Source organism: Pelobates fuscus, chromosome 3 (assembly GCF_036172605.1).
Source record: "Pelobates fuscus isolate aPelFus1 chromosome 3, aPelFus1.pri, whole genome shotgun sequence".
Lineage (NCBI taxonomy): Eukaryota > Metazoa > Chordata > Amphibia > Anura > Pelobatidae > Pelobates > Pelobates fuscus.
The window spans coordinates 405,735,633-405,755,968 of NC_086319.1; the positions used below are offsets into that span (position 1 = coordinate 405,735,633).

At 45.8% G+C, this 20,336-nt stretch overlaps 1 protein-coding gene across 1 annotated transcript in view; it reads right to left on the bottom strand.

Annotated features, from left to right (window-relative positions):
• Positions 1-10,222: 10,222 nt before the first annotated feature.
• CLDN15 (claudin 15) overlaps positions 10,223-20,336 on the bottom strand; it is a 60,621-nt gene continuing 50,507 nt past the window's right edge. The window contains exons 2-5 of the mRNA XM_063446057.1: positions 17,536-17,700; positions 16,286-16,367; positions 11,661-11,768; positions 10,223-10,963 (exon numbers count right to left, since the gene is read on the bottom strand). Coding sequence (XP_063302127.1) covers positions 10,837-10,963; positions 11,661-11,768; positions 16,286-16,367; positions 17,536-17,700 — 482 coding nt within the window. The 3' untranslated portion in view covers positions 10,223-10,836. The remainder of the gene's footprint in view (positions 10,964-11,660; positions 11,769-16,285; positions 16,368-17,535; positions 17,701-20,336) is intronic.

Sequence of the window (20,336 nt, forward strand, 5' to 3'; positions counted from 1 at the left end):
CGAGAGCTCTGGAATGTGGATTTGGGGGTCTTGTCCTTATATGGCCAGAGTTAAACTCTCACGTCAGTATGGGCACATCTATATAGTAACAGAGGGACACAAGGTCACTCTCTCTCTCTCTCTGGTTCTCTCTCGATGTAAAGATGTAAGGGTGTAAAGAAGTCCAGCAATTACCATCTGCTGTTGAACATCCATTATCCTGTAACATCATTTGTTGTTTTATTATGTATCAGTAACTAAGAATAAACCTGAAGAAACTGTAAGTCAGATTGCGTATTAGTACTTTTCATTAATATAGACATATATTAATGTGGCGAGCGTTTGGCCCAAGACTATATATAGAAAAGACGTATATATATCAATCAACTGACGACAAGAAGAAATTAAGAAGATTTAACGTTTTTTAACAGCGACGATACAATACGATTCCAAAGCTACATTTTACACGGTCCCATGTGGCCACAGAGACCGACCCACGGACCAACTCCATTAGTCTGTCAGACCCAATGACCACATCTCTGACGGGCACGGGACACCCTCCAATTAGGCTTGCGGAGCCACTGCCCGAAGCATGTCCCACTGAGAACGAGAGAGAGCATCGGCCATCACATTACGAACACCCGGGATGTGTACAGTCCTAAAATACACATTCAGCCCCAAACAGCGCAGAACCAAGTGCCGCAGCAAGCGTACCCCTGGGGAAGTGGAGGTCCCCATTAGAAACCTCCGGGGCCTACCAGTACGGCCTACCATTATATGAGGCCAAAAAGGAATCTCAGACAGCCAAGTCAGCCCCAGAGCGAAAGACCCCAGATGTCGCTGTCACCAAGCGCCTGTTAAAGATACGCCCCATGGGCAAAATCCAACAGGCAAAATTGAATTTCCCCAGCAGAGATTGCAGGCCACACAGCTGGATCTTCCACTGCCCCATTTCCCGTGACACCGCTAGGCGCAGGTCCAGGACCTTGTCTTGGGGCAACCAACATTCCCCGGCCACCAAATCAATTTCGATGCCCAGAAAACTAAGGCACGTGACCGGACCCACCGTCTTGTCATGAGCCAACGGAATCGCTGAAACATCTCCCCGAGAATCCGCAGCAGGAGGGCACAGACGTGTGATCCTGCCGGCCCTACACACAGGTCCTCCAGGTAGTGAAGGAGGGGAGCGAAAAGAAAAAGAAAAGTGCTAAAGCACTCAAAATAAAAACATGACAGAGAACAACCCATAGGTCCACAAAAAACTGTCCCTCAAAGGCACTGCCCAGGAGATGATGGCACTCCGGATGCACCGGGAGCAGCCGGAAAGCAGATTCAACATCCGCCTTAGCTTGCAACGCCCCCGGGCCCGCAGCCCGCACCATGCGAACCGCTGCATCAAAGGATGTGTAGGAAACCCTGCAAAGCTCAGCCGAGATGTCATCATTCACCGAACCCCCTCGTGGGTACAACAAATGGTGAATCAAGCTATATTTCCCGGGTTACTTCTTAGGAACCATGCCCAAAAGGGGAAACCTGCAAATTAGGCATGGGTGGGGCAGAGAACTGGCCGGCCATCCAGGCAAAGGAGACCTCCTTATCCGGCTTTTCCTGTACCACCTGAGGAAATGCCTCCACTGACTTGAGGTTCCGTACGGAGAGCAGCGGAGGGCGCTCAGAGAAGGGATCCAAAAACCATACTCAAACCCGTCCACCAGGATCCACACCGCAGCCCGATTCCTATAAAGGTCGAGCCACACGTGTTTAAGAGCACCGGGGTTGTCGCCCTTAGCCCCCATGTCCCCTTTCTCGCCCATTTTGCCCCGCTTTAAACAACGGGAGACAGGATGGGCCCCACCGCAGCCGGAGCACTCGTGTTTAAACCGGCACGAGGACCCCCACTTACAGTGGCTGTCATTAAATTTCCAACAACAGCCTGCCCTCTGACCGGGGGCCGATAGGGAGGAGGATGTGCCACCACCGCCCCCCCCCCCCCAAGAAAGGACAAAAACGCGCCCTGCTAGGGGGCTGGACGGGTCATGATGGCAAGTCAGAGGCCAATATCCATCTGATCCCACGACAACGAGGGACACACTGCCAGCCGCTGTCGAAACTGCTCATCATACCTCCACCAACCCAGTCCCCCATAGGTGCGACAAGCGTTCCAGATCATGTCCTGATAACAGAACAACGCGGAGCACTTCTGGGGAGACTTCTCCTCCACAACGCTGGCCAAAATAGAGAACGCCCGAATCCAATTCCCAAAGGTTTTGCAAATTTTCCGATAGCGGTGCTTTTCCCTATCTTTTTCTGACTCCTTACTGTCCTTGTCCGCCATGGAAGGAGCTTCCTCCAATGGCAGGAGGGAAAATATTTCTACAAATTCCCCTTTCCAAATCTTATCCCTCATCTCCTGCTTCAAGTGCAAGCCCGAGGGCCAGACCAGCACATGTAAGCAGCGCCCCACGCCACGTCCGAAACCCCCGCCTCAAGACCAGTGTCGCCCGAGGCGGAACCAACACTGGCCACCACGGGCACAGGGGAACCCTGTTGCACGGAACCACTACCCGCCCCGGGCAGGGGCCCAGAAGGGGTTGAAAACTGAATCGTAGGAGAGAGCTGGGCGGGGAGCCAAACCGACCTAAGCTGACCATCAATAGAAGTGACCCCACTAACCGCCACCCCCCCGCTCCCATTGATCTTAAAAACCCCGAGACCTGAGAGGAACCCCCCCAGCCCGGGACCTGAAGCGCTAAAAGGGGGGGAACATTGTACTCACCAGATGCAGCCTGGCGATCCAAGCCCAGCACTGCACTCACAGAAGGCTGAGGCAAAGAAACAGTGATTCCAGTATCCACAGAAGACATCGTCTGTGTTCCAGGTGCCACCTGCTGGACGGATCCAGAAACTACAGCAGAAGAAAGCAGCAGAGACCACGCCCCAGAGGAGATGACTGAGGTAAGTGACCTGCAGGGGGGGGAGGGGGCCCAGACAAGGTAGAGGGGGAGGGAGAACAGAGGGGACCAGAAGAGAGAGGAAAGGGACCTTGAGAGGGAAAGACAGGAAGGGGGGGACAAGAAAGGTGGAAGGGGGGGGATTAGGCCCACCAGAGGGGGGAAGGGAGGGGAGACCAGAAAGGACGGGGGACTAGGGGGCCCTGCCAGGGGTAAGCCGTGCACCCTGGAAGAACAGCCCTAAAAAACAGGGGGAGGAGAGGGGACAGGAGAGAAGTACCCCGTACCCGCTGACCGGATAGCGTTATCCGCCGCCCACCGCCACGGGCCCTCTATCCACTGCTGGCGGTCGGGGCGGATAGAGTAGAGGAAGCCGACCGAGCGGCAGTAGAAGGCCGCATCCTTGGCCAAGGAGTAGTAGCCATGGCCATGGAAGGCAGCAAATCCTGGCCTCTGGTTGCAGGCCGCGTGTCCGGAGCCCCAGACACGCGGTCCTGGCGAACGCCCGGCCCATGCCAGTGCCAGGGGCAGGGGCCACAGGGGAGGCAGCAGGGGAGACCACAGGGGGTGCTCCAGGGGAAGGTAGGCCGCGGTGGGGGGGCCCACACCGGTAGCCATACCTCTAGTAATGTGCCCGAATTGCTCCCTAAGTTGTCGGCCACCATCCAGTGCAGCAGCAGCCCTGAGGGATGCCAGGATCGCCTCAATATCCATCCCTCAAGCTGTGACTACAGGCCCAGGCAAACAGGAGCAGGAGGACAGGAAGCTGTTTGCTGGCCCGAATCCCAAGTGGCACTGAGGTAAGACCACCCCCTCCCCCACTAATGCACATAGAACATAACCCCACCCACACACTCTTCCCAAACCACTCCCACGCAAATGAAGATTATTAGTACACTAAAGATAATATAATCTTCAATTATGGTGATGGTTATATGGATTAATAGGGGGAGTTATATGGAGTAAGAAGATGAGGTATATGGAGAGTTGTACAGAGTAATAGGAGGAGCTATATGGAGGATTATATGGAGTAATAGGAGGAGCTATATGGAGGATTATATGGATTAATATAAGGAGCTATAGGGAGGATCATATGGAGTAATAGGAGGAGATATACGGAGGGTTATATGGAGTAATAGGAGGAGATATACGGAGGGTTATATGGAGAGGGTTTTATAGAGTTATAAGTTATAAGAGGGATTATATGGAGGTTATGTGAAGTAATATGTAGAGTTATAGGAAGGGTTTTACAGAGTAATAGGAGGAGTTATAGGGAGGAATTAAATGCAGTAATAGGAAGAGTTATAGGGAGGGTTATATGGAGTAATAGGAGGAGTTATGGAGTAATAGGAGGAATTATATGCAGTAATGGGGGCTTATATGGGAGAGTAATATGGAGTAATAGGAGTTTTAGAGAGGGTTATATAGGGTAATAGGAGGAGTTATAGGGAGGATTTTATAGAGTAATAAGATGAGTTATATTGAGGTTATATGGATAATAGGAGAAGTTAGAGGGAGGGTTACATGGAATAATAGGAGGAGTTATAGGGAGGCTATATGGAGTAATAGGAGGAGTTATAGGGATGCTATATGGAGTAATAGGAGGAGTTATAGAGAGGATTATATGGAGTAATAGGAGGAGTTATAGGAAAGGGGCTATATGGAGTATTAGGAGGAGTTATAGGGGGAGTTATATGGAGTAATAGGAGGAGTTATAGGGGGAGGTATATGAAGGGTTTTATTGAGTAATAGATGTTATAGAAGTCACAAATATATCTGGAGGAAAAAAGCAATTGTTGAATAATAGCAGCCGATGCAACGTGTGCAGAAAACATTTTATCGTATTTCATCATTGTATTCTGAGTTATTAAATCAGGTTAATAAATAACAGGTTATATAGCAGGTTGTATCTAACGGAGGACCTTCACTTGAGCCATATAATTATTAAAATAAAAGTGAATGTAATAGAAAATGTTAAGCGTAAAACGTATCAATACAAAAATACATCACTAGAGAATGCATTAATATTACCCCCAAAATAAACCAAAATGGCATCATTAACAATATCATTAGAAATCCGTGGGAACATTGGGATATTCGTTTAGATGTACTCTGCATTCGTTTACCTGGTATATTTATATTTATCAGATTACTAAAAGTGTTTATCTTAGTCCCTGTATTGGGGATGGGCTACTGACTGGCAGAACAACTAACTGTCTGTCTTTTTCAATTGGCAATAATTGCAGCTTAGTTTAAGGACCAAACTTCTGGAATAAAAGGGAATCATGACATGTCACACATGTCATGTGTCCTTAAGGGGTTAAATGACACAGGGGTTGGCTCAATCCTAATATAAACATATTGTCTGTGCAAAAGTTAACAATATGGCTTTTTTGCATATCAAACGAGATTCATAAGAAATGTGAGCACCATTTTGTCTTCTGTACATTTCTCATTAAGTCAAACATAAGCAGTGCTTGCAGAATGAATGGGAGCACTCAAAGTTTACAAAGGTGCAAAAATCAAGCAAAAATACTGCTTATCCTTTCAACCAAATGGAACACTTTAGTGTTAGGGGTGTGCCATACCCCTGGGTCGAGAAATTTAAGGTGACTTACTAATAACAATTTATAAAACTGAAATGTGATTTAGAACAAGAACAATGGTTCTTATTTACACAGCCTGATTTCTAAACACCTTTATTGGGAGTATTATTGCTGTGGAGCTCTGTTATACACGAGAAAGGATGGACATTAGGATAGAAAAGAGGGATTTGAGTACAAAATAGGGACTGTCTCTGCAGAATAGGGACACTTAGCAGGTATGCATTTATATTTTTAGATGTTTCCCCATCAGATTCTTACCTTAGTTAACAGGGTCGCAATGTGCTCCCTCCTACCAGTCACTCATTGTAGCCTGGCCGGGCAGAGTGGACCGTGGTACAGGAACTTCTGTTTCCCGTACCCGGCCAGACTGACAGGAAGTGCTCACTGAGAGAGCACTTCCCGTCAGTTCAGCCGGATACAGGAATCAGAAGCTCCTGTACCGCGCTCCGCCGGCCACACTACAAGGCCCCAGGGAGAGTGTGCAGCTTAGCAGACAAGGGCACATGTATGAGTGTGGGAGTGAATGAAACATGATTGGCTAGTTGTTATGTGTGGGAGTGTTGTACGTGAGAAAGTGGGTGGTGACAGAATAGACTGACATCAGTGCCACTTAGGAGCCGGGCCAGCAACAGTTTCTGTGAAATTCCTCCTGTTGTTGGGCCTGTAGGTAATTTCGGCCTGTGGCATGGATATTACATAGTTACATAGTTACATAGTTACATAGTTACATAGCTGAAAAGAGACTTGCGTCCATCAAGTTCAGCCTTCCTCCCGTATGTTGTTGCTGTTGATCCAAAAGAAGGCAAAAAACCTAGTCTGAAGCGCTTCCAATTTTGCCACAAACTAGGAAAAAATTCCTTTTTGACCCCAAAATAGCAGTCAGATGTCTCCTTGGATCAAGCAGCTATTACCCCACTAATTAGAAATTATATCCCTGTATGTTATGTTTTTTTAAGTATTTATCCAATTGCAGTTGAATCCATCATATTGCATATTGAATCCACATTGCATATTGAATCCATCCTGTGAGCCCTCAGGTCTGGAGCAGCAGCAATTTGCTCACCTACTCTAACCCCAGCCATCTGGTGATGCGGTCTCCCCTTCCAGCGGCACCTTCCCTGGGTGGCCGTGCTAGTGCGGGTCGGCACACCCACCCTCCAGCTCGGCTGAACGCCAGCTCATCTCCTCGGGCCCGGTTTAGAAACCGTAGCCCGGGCCCGAGGCAACAACAGGCCCGCACGCGGCCTGCAACTTCCCTGGCTTCCCCCGCTGCCCCTGGTGTCTGGGCAGCAGCATCATGTGCGGGCCACTCTCTCCCTGTGCGGTTGGTGGTGAGTTGGCGTCTTCCTCAATGGTGTCTGCGCCCCAAGTGCCCTGCGGGAGTGACCAAGGGTTTCTAGAGGGTACAGCGGGGGTCACTGATGTGGCGAAAGGGGCGGCGTATATCTGCTGGTCAGGCATCTGAAGCCCAAAATTATGGAAAAGATCTGGAATGGGGAATTTGTTGAGATATTTTCCCTGTTGCCCTTGGAGGATGCTCCTCCTCTAAGGGACAAGGATGGGAAGGAGTCGAACAAGGATAAGGTGAAGTTTCGCTATAGAAAGATTCCTAAGACTTTCGTGAACTGGGTTCGGGCGTTCTCCATCTTGTCAAGCGTGATTGGGGAGAAGGCTCTCCAGCATTGCTCAGCACTGTTTTGCTCTCAGGACACCATTTGGAAAGCTTGTTGGACTTATGGTGGCCTGGGTTGGTGGCGCTACGACAAACAATTTTGTCAACGGCTCGCAGTCTGCCCCTCTATCTTTTGGGATCAGATGGACATTGGCCTGTGGCTCTCCATCATGACTCGCCCAGCTGCGCACCAACGGGGGATGTCTTCCTTTCTTGGGGTGGCTTGTGGGGGGGGGGGGCAGCACTTCAATGACCAGGCTGTTGTTGGAAGTTCAATGACAGTCAATGCAAGTGGGGTGTGTCGTGCCGTTTTAAGCATGAATGCTCCCATTGCGGTGGTGCCCACTCAGCCTTGCGCTGTTTTAAGCGGGGTAAGTTAGGGGACAGAGGGAACCTGGGTGCTAAGGGCGACGATGCCGGTGGTCGTAGATGAGATGGCCAGTGTCGGTTGCGCTCCTGGTGCAATTATGCCAAGTGCTCCCACAGGTGTGTTTCTTGGACTTTTTCACTCACCTTGGCTGTTTCACCTCACCTTTTCGTTCGCATTATTATTATTATTATTATGTTATTATTTTTATAGCGCCAACAAATTCCACAGCGCTTTACAGTGGGTGGACGAACAAACATGTAGTTGTAACCAGACAAGTTTGACACACAGGAACAGAGGGGTTGAGGGCCCTGCTCAATGAGCTTACATGCTAGAGGGGTAAGGTGACACAAAAGGTAAGGATAGTATTAGACTAATGACAGTTGCAAGAGATGAATCAGTCGGGAGCTTTTAACAGTTTAATTGATACGCTTTTATGAAGAAGTGGGTTTTTAATGATTTTTTTGAAGGAGTGGAGACTGGGTGAGCCTCTAAAGGAGGAGGGAAGTGAGTTCCACAGGAACGGTGCAGCCCTCGAGAAGTCTTGAAGGCGAGCAACAGAGGTGGGAGTACGGACAGAAGATAGACGTAAGTTTGCAGCAGAGCGTAAGGGCCTAGATGGGACATACTTGTGTATAAGGGAGGATAGATAGGTTGGAGCAGCATTATGTAGAGATTTGAAAGCAAGAACCAGAATTTTAAATTGAGCCTTATATCTCATATGAAGCCAATGTAGGGACTGTCAGAAGGGTGAGGCGGGGGCGGAAGATGAGCCTCGTAGCCGCATTCATTATGGACTGTAACGGTGCAAGCTGGTAGCACGTAAGACCACTTAGAAGCGGATTACAGTAGTCACTGCGAGAAAGGACACTGGAATGGACAGCACCTTAGTCGCATGTGGCGTTAAGTAGGGTCGGATGCGCGCAATATTTTTGAGATGGAAGTGGCAGGATTTGGCAATAGACTGAACATAAGGCGTGAAGGAGAGGTCGGAGTCAAAGAGAACACCTAGGCAGCGAGCCTGCGTGGTGGAGCTGATGTTAGCACACACAAATGGGAAAAATAGGGCATAAGATACACTAAAAGGGGTAAGGCATTTAAAAGAGGGTATAAGACACAAAAGGGGGGTTAAGAGGCACACAGGTGAAGATGTTTTATCTTGGAGGGGGGTAGGGGGGACTCCAAAATCATCTTTGCCTCTGTGCCCCAAAAAACCTTGCACTGGCCCTGTCTCCTGGGTATCAGGAAAAGGCTAAAAACTGCATGACAAGTTAACCGGGACAAGGTGGTCTGTGCGGCAGAGCTTGAGTTCCAGGGTGAACTCATAGAAGTCCTGCTGACTCTTTAGGTAGGTTGCCATTTGGGGAATAATGTACGAATAGGCAGGTGATATGTGCCTATTGGGCTTCTCTGGAGGGGAGAGGGAACAGCCAGGGGAGTGATACAGTCATTTCGGTAATTTTAGTAGTGTTCGCCACAGAAACATAAATTTCAATTATTTTATATGAATGATATATTTTCAATCCTAAATAATAGGCAATATCCAAGATTAATGTGTGTGCAATTAAACAAAGCAAACAAAAGCACATTACAAGCATAGTGCTCACAAACCCAAATGAGTCTGTTATTGTGCTCCTATATCACATATACAAATATACCAGACACTAAGTAATAGCTCAAATACTTGTGAATATTTATTAAATATGGTAAAATGCTCAATCAATCTTATATCATAAAATAATATTACATTATTGATCCAAATCACTGCTGATGATAACACGAAGTCCAAAGGAAAACATTCATCGAACGTATGCTTATTCGTAGTACCTTGGAGCTTTGCATTCAGGGATTGCAGCTTTAGTGAATTCATTTTATTTATTTTTGCGGTTACAGCGATCTGATCGTGCACAAGGATATATTTCATACATTGTGATGTATTTACTACACACCACACTGCATAGAAAATCCCATTTTCACGATCCAGGCTAAAATAGCTGATTTGGAAACATTATCCTAATCCGCTATGTACACATTTGTGCGATTTAGCGTGGATTCTTGATCAGCTGAATTCACCATTTCGTGGATAAACTCGATTGTGACAAATGTTCCTTGTTGAATTCTACAGATTTGTATTGTTTAGAGAGGTCACAAACATTTTTTGAACAAGAACATAATTTATTTGTGATAAAACTGCAGATCTTCTTAATCCAATCCGTAAATATCCGCCGTCAGTCCAAGGTTTGACTAGCTGTTGCTCCAGTGGTTCAAATCCCATGCATGATTGTACATTTAAAGATTTATAATACCATCTGACAGGCATACCCAATATATCATTCCAGGAACAATTCCCATGAACATCATTAAAATACAAAAAAAGTATCAAATTCCCAAACTGCTGCTCTGTCTTTACATCCAAAAAATACCACGGTTTATAAAATGCCTGTATTGTATTTTATCTTTTATTCAGCTATAAAACTGGGATTGAAAATGTTCAAGATAGCAGATCAAGGCTTTAAACAAACAAATGGAAATTGGTCGATTTTTTAAAAGTCTCAGAAACTGATTCTACAACGGCTGTTTTACCAGGAGAGCCATCATCGTTGAAAAGGGTTTCACTTTTTTTCTAATCTAGTTCTTATTAAGTGTCTGCTGGAAGAATCCTTCAACCCATCATATTGCAAATGAAAGCATCTATAATCTCAAAACTTTCAAGCGAATATCCTTTGTAAAGTTACAAAACAAAATTATTAAAAAAAAGAAAAGAGTAATTTCAGTTGAAAATCTTCTGTTAGCAATTATATGATTGAGTGATTAACTTTCGAAGACAGAAATAACTTCAATCATCTAAACGTCATTTTTGGGATACAAAAATTGTGAAGGTGGAACCATTTGTTTGCATCACATATCATATTAGAGGCAAAGGTCTTCTCAGATTGCCCTTGAAAATTGCTCAAGAAATAAATTGCTTTATTTTATATAAAAAAAAAAAAAAGTTAAATATAAAAACAATTCAAAAATCAGAACATTTATTTCATGACTGTAGGACTCTGGTGGAATAGGATGAAAAGTTCCTGTAGAAAAAGTTTGTGGCCCATTGACAATCTTGTGTTTTTCTTCCCATGGGAATGGGATTCCGTATGAAGAACGTCAGTGCCACCAAGTTTTAGGACTGAAAATGGTAATGGACCACTGCAGAGGCTAATGGGATAGTGCCGTGATGATACCCATTGGCATTGCATAGCACACACAGTCCTTCTAGTCTTATACATAAGCATTCTTGCCATATTTACAAATACTATTGCTAGACTCGTATCGTGGGAGGGCAGCTTGGGGTGTAGCCTTGCTGGAAGACATCACTTGGGGAGCGCGATAGTTGTAGGAGAAATTACTGTAAAGATAAAACAAGAACATTATTAACTAGTGACATACGAGCATTCTTAGTCAGATCAAACTACACAGATTACAAAACCTAATATAACATTATGCCCACATGCAACCCATGTAGCACAGGGCCCCCTGTTGGATCATTATATACTGCAGGCTCCTTTTTAAATAAATGCATGTGATTAATTTAAAGGGACACTATAGGCACCCAGAATACTTCAGCTCACTGAAGTGGTTTAGGTGCAGTGTCCCTGTCCCCCTTAACCCTGCAATGTAAATCATGGCTGTTTTATAGAAACTGCATGGATTGCATTGCAGGACTAAGACTGCCTCTAGTGGCTGTCAATCAGACAGCCACTTGAAGCACTTCCTGGTGGCTAGGTGACTTTTGGTCGCTCTGCATGAGGACATCCAGCGTCAGTAAAATCCCCATAGGAAAGCCCTGAAGCAATGCTTTCCTATGGGGAGGTCTAAGGCGCTCGCAGCACTCACCGTGCATGTGCATTAGTCCCCCTGTTGGATGACATCAGAGGAGGCGGAGCACCAACCGAGCACTGAGGAAGATTGGTGCTGGAATCAGGTAAGAGTTAAAAGTTTTTTTTTTAGCCCTTTCAATACTGGGGCTGGGACGAGTGGCGCAAAGGAGAGGTAGGGGGCAGAGGATACTATAGAAATTAAAGTTAATTAAATTTAGAACTTACTTTGTTGGTTTGGAAAACTGTTTGTACGAGCAGCAGAGAAGTCCACCTCCAACAACATCCAATAAAGCTCCTGACCAGCCAAGGTAGAGAGCCGGCCCGATCTCATATCTGTTGGAGTAAAAACAGATCGTGTCACAGGTGCAGGGAGACCTACTTTGTAACAGTTCATGTACAACATGTAGTGACTCTAACTTCTCTTCAATTATTGTATAGTGTACAATACCCTAATCTTTCAGCGCCAGTAAATCATCCCTACGTGATATTTTGTGTATTCCTAATTCTCGGGTCCTCTACCCGACGTCTGGGAGTTGGAGGGTTCCGCACAGTATCAATTCTCTTACTAGAACTATCTCTTTCTACCAGCCAGTAGTTGGAAAAAGCAGTACTAGCAGCAAAGGAATGGGCTCTCAGCACCAGATATATATCATATATATCATATGTATTTGCAATAAATACAAAAAAAAAAATATATGGCGCTAATAAATAATCTTTTTTTCCAATAAAATAATAATAATAGTATAAAGCTGCATCTAAAACCGCGTAATAGCTCAAAAAACACTACAGAATAAAAATGACCAAATAAAGTGTGCTGTGCCTTTAAGACAATATTGAGTGACACTCACAGTCACATAAAAGTGCTAAGCTACCAATAAATACTTAGATGGTGCCAAACTTCAAACATTAAAGTGCTGATAATATGTGCAAATCAGTGCTGTAAAACTCACACAATAAGCAACACACGTGTAAAGTGTAGAATATACCACACTTTACTTACACTATACAGAAGTTCACTATATCAGAACTTGCACAGAACAAATACCGGTATATGAAAAAGAAAAAACAGCTCGAAGATTTTGGCTGTTTGGTTGCTTGGTCATCAGCTACATCTGTTGGGTCCACTACAGGTGGAGAGGCGCATCTATAGTCTGAGAATACTTGCCTGGATTGAGAGTGATATTGCACTTATATATGCACACACTTGTTGTGATAATATTACACTATATATTGTTCTTTTTCTTTTTTATATATGTGTTTTGTGCAAGTTGTGAACTTATGTATAGTGTAAGTATATTTTACACGTTACACTTGTGTTGCACTATTTTGCATTAGCACTTATGGTGTGAGTTTTACAGCACTGATTTGCACATATTATCAGCACTTTAATTTTTGACGTTTGGCACTGTCCAAGTATTTATTGGTAGCTTAGCACTTTTATGTTATTGTGAGTGTCACTATTGAAGTATATTGTCTTAAAGGCACAGCACACCTTTTATTTGTAATGTAAATATACATATTTGCATCTAAAATGATCCCCGTTTTTCATTTCTTGGCGGTTACAGCGTTTTTGGTAAACTGTGTAAAGTGTGAATTTTTAAATTGCTTTCCCTGGCTTTCCTGGTGATGATGTGGGAGTTGCTACATTTGGAGAGTGCGGAGAAAGGCGAGGTGTTTTGGGATATTTTGATTACTGAAAAGATGAAAGTGTCAGGTAGAAGATGTTTGTCAATAAAGAAGAAAGTGACACCTTGATTGGAACATAAAGTTGGCAAAATGGAGACTTTGAAAAGAGGTAAGAAAACAGTGGAGATTGAAAGCGAAGGCAATGTAAGGAATAAAGTTATGTGTTAAAACAAGGGCCAAAAACATTCAACATTTAACATTTATTGTCTACGAGGCTGTATACTATATTTAAAAAAAAAAAAAATGTTACAATGTTATTTAGTGTCCGCGATCCCTCTGGCTTCACCTTTGCAAGGCGTCCAATGAATCCACCCAACCCGAATCCCAAACTGCAAGACATGTAGCAGTGGGTGCAGACAGGGCCGGATTAACATAGGGGCTGATGGAGCTGCAGCTCCAGGCCCAGGCCCATGGAATAGGCCCATTGTAAAAAAAAAAGTAAAAAAAAAATTTTTTAATTTTTTTTTACATTTTGGTTTTTACAGACTACTCTTAGGTTTACCACCTGATTGATATTTTAAGGCACAGCTGGTATTGGAGGCTGCCTTGCCGTGATGGTACTGCAGTAATACCAGCAATACAAATGCAAATATTTTTCTCCGTATAAACGGAGATTACTCTGCAATACCAGCACCGGCCAGTAGGGGTCACTGTGTGTGGAGAGAGGCAGGGATAGGAAGTTACAGCATCTCCCTGCCTCTCTCTACTCACTGATCCGCGGGGGAGCAGCTACACAGCACAGAGAGTCCAGACAGCAGCTCCCAGTCTTCAGAGACAGACTACAGCTCAGATATGTGAAGGATGGGGGGAAAGGCAGCAGGGAGACATGTGGACACATGTCTCTCAGTGTCCCCATGTCTCTCAGTGTCCCCATGACTCCCAGTCAGTGTCTCAGTGTCCCCATGTCTCCCAGTGTCCCTATGTCTCCCAGCCAGTGTCTCAGTGTCCCCATGTCTCCCAGTGTCTGTGTCCCCATGTCTCTGTGTCCTTAGTGTCCCGATGTCTCCCAGTGTCCCCAAATGTCTGTGTCCCCATGTCTATGTCCACAAGTGCCCCATGTCTCCCAGTGTCCCCAAGTGTCTGTGTCCCCATGCCTCCCAGCCAGTGTCCCTAGTGTCTGTGTCCCTATGTCTTTCAGTGTCCCTAGTGTTTTAGTTTCCCCAAATGTCTGTGTCACCATGGCTCCCAGTGTCCCCTAGTCTCCCAGTATCTGTGTCCCCGTGTCTCTGTGTCCCCATGTCTCTCAATGGCCCCATGTCTCCCAATGTCCCCATGACTCCCAGCCAGTGTCCCCATGTCTCTCAGTGTCCCTATGTTTCCCCGCCAGTGTCCCTAGTGTCTCAGTGTTCCCATGTCTCCCAGTGTCTGTGTCCCCATGGCCCTATGTCCTTAGTGTCTCCATGTCTCCCAGTGTCTGCAAATGTCTGTGTCCCCATGTCTCTCAGTGTCCCTATGTTTCCCCGCCAGTGTCCCTAGTGTCTCAGTGTTCCCATGTCTCCCAGTGTCTGTGTCCCCATGGCCCTATGTCCTTAGTGTCTCCATGTCTCCCAGTGTCTGCAAATGTCTGTGTCCCCATGTCTCTCAGTGTCCCTATGTTTCCCCGCCAGTGTCCCTAGTGTCTCAGTGTTCCCATGTCTCCCAGTGTCTGTGTCCCCATGGCCCTATGTCCTTAGTGTCTCCATGTCTCCCAGTGTCTGCAAATGTCTGTGTCCCCATGTCTATGTCCACAAGTGCCCCATGTCTCCCAGTGTCCCCTTGTCTCTGTGTCCCCATGTCTCTGTGTCCCCATCCATGTCTCTGTGCCCCCATGTATCTCAATGTCCCCATGACTCCCAGCTAGTGTCTGTGTCCCCATGTCTGTGTCCCCATGTCTCTCAATGTCCCCATGTCTCTGTGTCCCCATGACTCCCAGCTAGTGTCTATGTCCCCATGTCTCCCAGTGTCCCTATGTCTCCCAGCCAGTGTCCCTAGTGTCTCAGTGTCCCCATGTATCCCAGTGTCTGTGTCCCCATGTCTCTGTGTCCTTAGTGTCCCCAAATGTCTCAATGTCCCCATGCCTCCCAGTGTCCCCATGTCTATGTCCCCAAGTGCCCCATGTCTCTGTGTCCCCAAGTGTCTGTGTCCCCATGCCTCCCAGCCAGTGTCCCTAGTGTCTGTGTCCCCATGTCTCCTAGTGTCTGTGTCCCCATGTCTGTGTCCCTAGTGTCTGTCTCCTCATTTCTCCCAGTGTCCCCAAATGTCTGTGTCCTCATGTCTCCCAGTGTCCCCATGTCTCTGTGTCCCTGGGTCTCTCAGTGTCCCCATGTCTCTCAGTGTCCCCTAGTATCCTAGTGACACGGGACACACTGAGACATGGGGACACTAGGAGAAATGGGGACACAGACACTGGGAGACTAGGGGACTGGGTGACATGGGGACATTGACACTGTGATACATAGGGACACTGATGCCAGGCTGGCCTTCCAATTCTTTGAACAGACATGCCCCCTTTTTGGGCATGTTCGCCCTTTTTGGCAGTTCTGGTCACGTGATTCGTGTCAGTGGTGCACCCTTTTACCCCGCCCATGGACACTGCTGTTATGGGGTATGGATTTACTTGAAAGATGAAAGCATTAATTAGATATAGAGATTAGCATAGAGTATGTGTTTTCTTAAAGCTGCATCCTTTGAGTTTCCCTCCAACACCAACTCCATCAGACTCTTGGGAGGTATGACTGTTTTAGTGTTTTTGGTTGATAAGTTTCTGTAATTAGGCCCCGTCATAATTGTCAGCACCAGGCCCACTGGGCTCTTAATCTGGCCCTGGGTGCAGACCATATAGGGAGAGCCCTTTAAAATCTTGAAATATCTTCTTTTCCTTCATAAACCACAGCTCCAATTAACAGCCAACACACTGGACACTACAAGGCACTAAGGCTAGGTGTTACGTGATGATGGCTGCCAATCTACGGCTTATCAAAGAAAGGCCGTTCCGATCGTTAAAGATTCCTGCCAGGTACTCCATTTGTTGGTGCTGATTTGCACCCACATTCTAAACATTAGTTCCCACGAGGTGACATCAAAAAATCTTTAAGCATGCTATGTGTACAATGAGACAGCCCTATACCCACCCAGGCTGGCAATTGGTGTATGTTTAGGGGAGTATGTGTTCACTTGATACATACTTGGTTCCTGGGTAAAGTGGGTCAAAAAACTGCTTGGTGATGTTGAAAGCGTACCAGGATACTGCAATGCCAGCACAGATACCTGGGAAAGTGCAAAGAATAAAAAGATTACTCTAAGAGACAACTCAAACATACACAGTGACACAGACAGAAGGAGCTATGAGTCTGTCCCTCCCCCTGCTGGGTTGACACAGTGACACAGACAGAAGGAGCTATGAGTCTGTCCCTCCCCCTGCAGGGTGACACAGTGACACAGACAGAAGGAGCTATGAGCCTGTCCCTCCTCCTGCAGGGTGACACAGACAGAAGGAGCTATGAGTCTGTCCCTCCTCCTGCAGGGTGACACAGACAGAAGGAGCTATGAGTCTGTCCCCCCCACCCCCCTGCAGGGTGACACAGTGACACAGACAGAAGGAGCTATGAGCCTGTCCCTCCCCCTGCAGGGTGACACAGTGACACAGACAGAAGGAGCTATGAGCCTGTCCCTCCCCCTGCAGGGTGACACAGACAGAAGGAGCTATGAGTCTGTCCCTCCCCCTGCAGGGTGACACAGACAGAAGGAGCTATGAGTCTGTCCCTCCCCCTGCAGGGTGACACAGTGACACAGACAGAAGGAGCTATGAGTCTGTCCCTCCCCCTGCAGGGTGACACAGTGACACAGACAGAAGGAGCTATGAGTCTGTCCCTCCCCCTGCAGGGTGACACAGACAGAAGGAGCTATGAGTCTGTCCCTCCCCCTGCAGGGTGACACAGACAGAAGGAGCTATGAGCCTGCCCCTTCCCCTGCAGGGTGACACAGTGACACAGACAGAAGGAGCTATGAGTCTGTCCCTCCCCCTGCAGGGTGACACAGACAGAAGGAGCTATGAGTCTGTTCCTCCCCCTGCAGGGTGACACAGTGACACAGACAGAAGGAGCTATGAGTCTGTCCCTCCCCCTGCTGGGTGACACAGTGACACAGACAGAAGGAGCTATGAGTCTGTCCCTCCCCCTGCAGGGTGACACAGTGACACAGACAGAAGGAGCTATGAGTCTGTCCTTCCCCTTGCAGGGTGACACAGACAGAAGGAGCTATGAGTCTGTCCCTCCCCCTGCAGGGTGACACAGTGACACAGACAGAAGGAGCTATGAGCCTGTCCCTCCCCCTGCAGGGTGACACAGACAGTAGGAGCTATGAGTCTGTCCCTCCCCCTGCAGGGTGACACAGACAGTAGGAGCTATCTCCATTAATTAGATTAATATAAACTTACCAGAAAATATAGAGATGGCCCCTGATGTTACAGCAAGTTTGCCCTTTAGTGCAGCGTTTCCATCTGCGACCTTCGTGCATTGCAGCCCAAGCATTCCGCACAGACAGGCGAAGAACCCAAATACAAGGGAACAGATCATCAGGGCACGAGAGGCCTGCAGGTAACCTATGGGGGAACAAGCACATATTGACTGATTGGAAGTTACCAAATGCCAGCTACCAGCAGAGTCCGTGCACGTACAAAATGGCCTCATCACATACAAAATGGCCTCCTCACATATATTCTTTAAACGATACTGTAGCACTTTAAAAATTAACGATACATAGTTTACTTGGGCTTCCTAACACCGAAGGCACTCAATATCATCAGACATTTCAAAAGAGCTATTCTTCTTCTCTTCCCAGCAGAATGCTGGGAACTAATCTGTTTACTTATTAAATCCAAGCTTGTGATTGGCTGCTGCAGTCATAGGATCGCAATAGTCATTTTCACAGTCAGCTACCTTAAATTTGAGACTGTGAGACTTGAAGTGGTAATTACGATGCTTGCCATACCTGGGCTGAAGGAAACATATCACTATATCACCATATCTGTAAGGCTATCAACGGGGTTATTTACTAAACTAGGAATTACAAATTTGGAAACATTTTGTTAATTCTGCTATTTAAAAAGTTTAGCTACTTTGACCTAAAAGTTGCAATTCTTGGACATTCGCATTTTTGTTAATAATCCTGACAGTCCCTTTCATAACAGGAACTGGTATGTATTTTATAAAAGACATTCTGACTTCCTTTACCTTCAATTTTATTTTAATATCTTATACAATCCGCAGATTCAGATAAACTCAGAGTAAAATAAAGAGAATTCATGGACAAATGCCGATACAGAACAGTAGAGGGAGCCAGCACAGAGAAAAAGGCTTGCCCTTACTATATCCATTACAGTAGAGCAGTCGTTTTCTGTGGAACCCTTTGACACGATGACACCAACATCGTGAAACAACCCCAAAATACTTTGTTTGGGTTGCAGAGTGAATCGGGAATCCAGAACATCAGAACTTTGATTGCCAGCTGCGATAACTCAGGGTATCGCCCCCAAAAAGAAGAAAGTATAAGAACGTATTCATATTTTTGTCCAAGTTGACTGTCAGAAGTAATATCGATCAGATTTTAAGAAATAGTAAATGACTAAAAATGATGCTGTCTTGTTCCCAGCTTTTAGTAAAGCACATGAGCTTTTCGGGTCAGCATTGGAGTAAAATGCATTGTTGTATACTGTAAACAGATTTTTGTACTTTTGCGGTGGAAGCTATTTTTGTGGGTGTTTTTTGTGAGTTATATACGGTTTTCTACAGATAGTAAACATATTGTATTGTAGTACTGAAGAGCAGAATAATTTTTTTTTAAATAAAATAATTTCTAATAAACTTTTACAACAAAAAAAAAACCCCCAAAATTTCCAGGTAAATCAGGGTAAATGTGGGATATACAAATATTTTCAGCAGCACACTTTTAATCAGCGCAGTCTAACTCTACAAATAAAGAAATCCCCTCCACAGACACCACAATAATGGGCGCTAATCTAAAGGGCTGCTCAATAAAACAAATAATGTTCCTCCTACGTGAAGCCAGATTGGGCACAATGCTGACTGAAGCAACAAAAATAGCTAAAAACACTCACGAGCGTCCTTTATCAATGCTCACAACCAACTGTGTGAGTCTGAAATGGACGATGACAGGCTCATTCTCGCGAACTCTGCTGTTTCCGACTTATGGGAATAATGAGGAGCGGAAGTCATATTGGATGCAGCAAAATCTTTGGGAAGCGCTGCAGTAGAATATCAGATGAGTATTGAGACCCCAAAATCCTCTAAATTGTTTTAACTTCAATTATGTAGATTCATGACATATGCATAGTCGCCTTTTTCGGCACACATGTTTGGAAAAATTAAAATTAAGGGTCATTGTCAACATATCTAACATAACATCTCAGCCCCAACTCTTTTAACAATTTAACCCTGACAATGACCCCATAAACAACAATATTCACATATATTAACATAAATAACATCTACGCACTTAAACCATTGCCACTGTGGGCATGATTTACCATGTTCCAACATGTAGGGGTATACCAAGATACATCCTACACACACCAGGTCCGGAGCTACCGATGAGCTCAAACCAGCCACCATTTTACACAATGTAGGGGTATACCAAGATACACCCTACACACACCAAGTTCGGAGCTACCGAGGAGCTCAAACCTACCACCATATTCCACAATTTAGGGGTATACCAAGATACACCCTACACACACCAGGTTCGGAGCTACTGATGAGCTCGAACCAACCAAAATCTCAGCAAACTAAACTATATTACATCTGGACAAACAACCTATACCCCAAATTGTTTATCCATCCCCCGCCGTCGTGACCAAACGGGATCCAAAACCTACTTAAAGGGAGGGAGAGTGGGACAAAACAGGTAAGTGAGGCTTAATTAAGATGGCCCTTGATCTAAAATGGCCGCTATATGTACTCCCATAATCTAAAACCCAACCCCCACTTTCTATAACCAAACCCCCAATATTAACACCTCCTATGCCTGTCTCCTAGCCCTGTCAAGGCCCATTCCACTTAGCTGCGCTGCTCCATGGGCTACAATCATTATCATGATACATTGTTACTCACTTTCATGGAGTCCATCACTCACACTACACTAGCACATAACACTTCTTTACTTCTTGTCTCTGATCATTTTTGTTTGTCTTCTACTTGTTGTCAGATATTCCCATTGTAT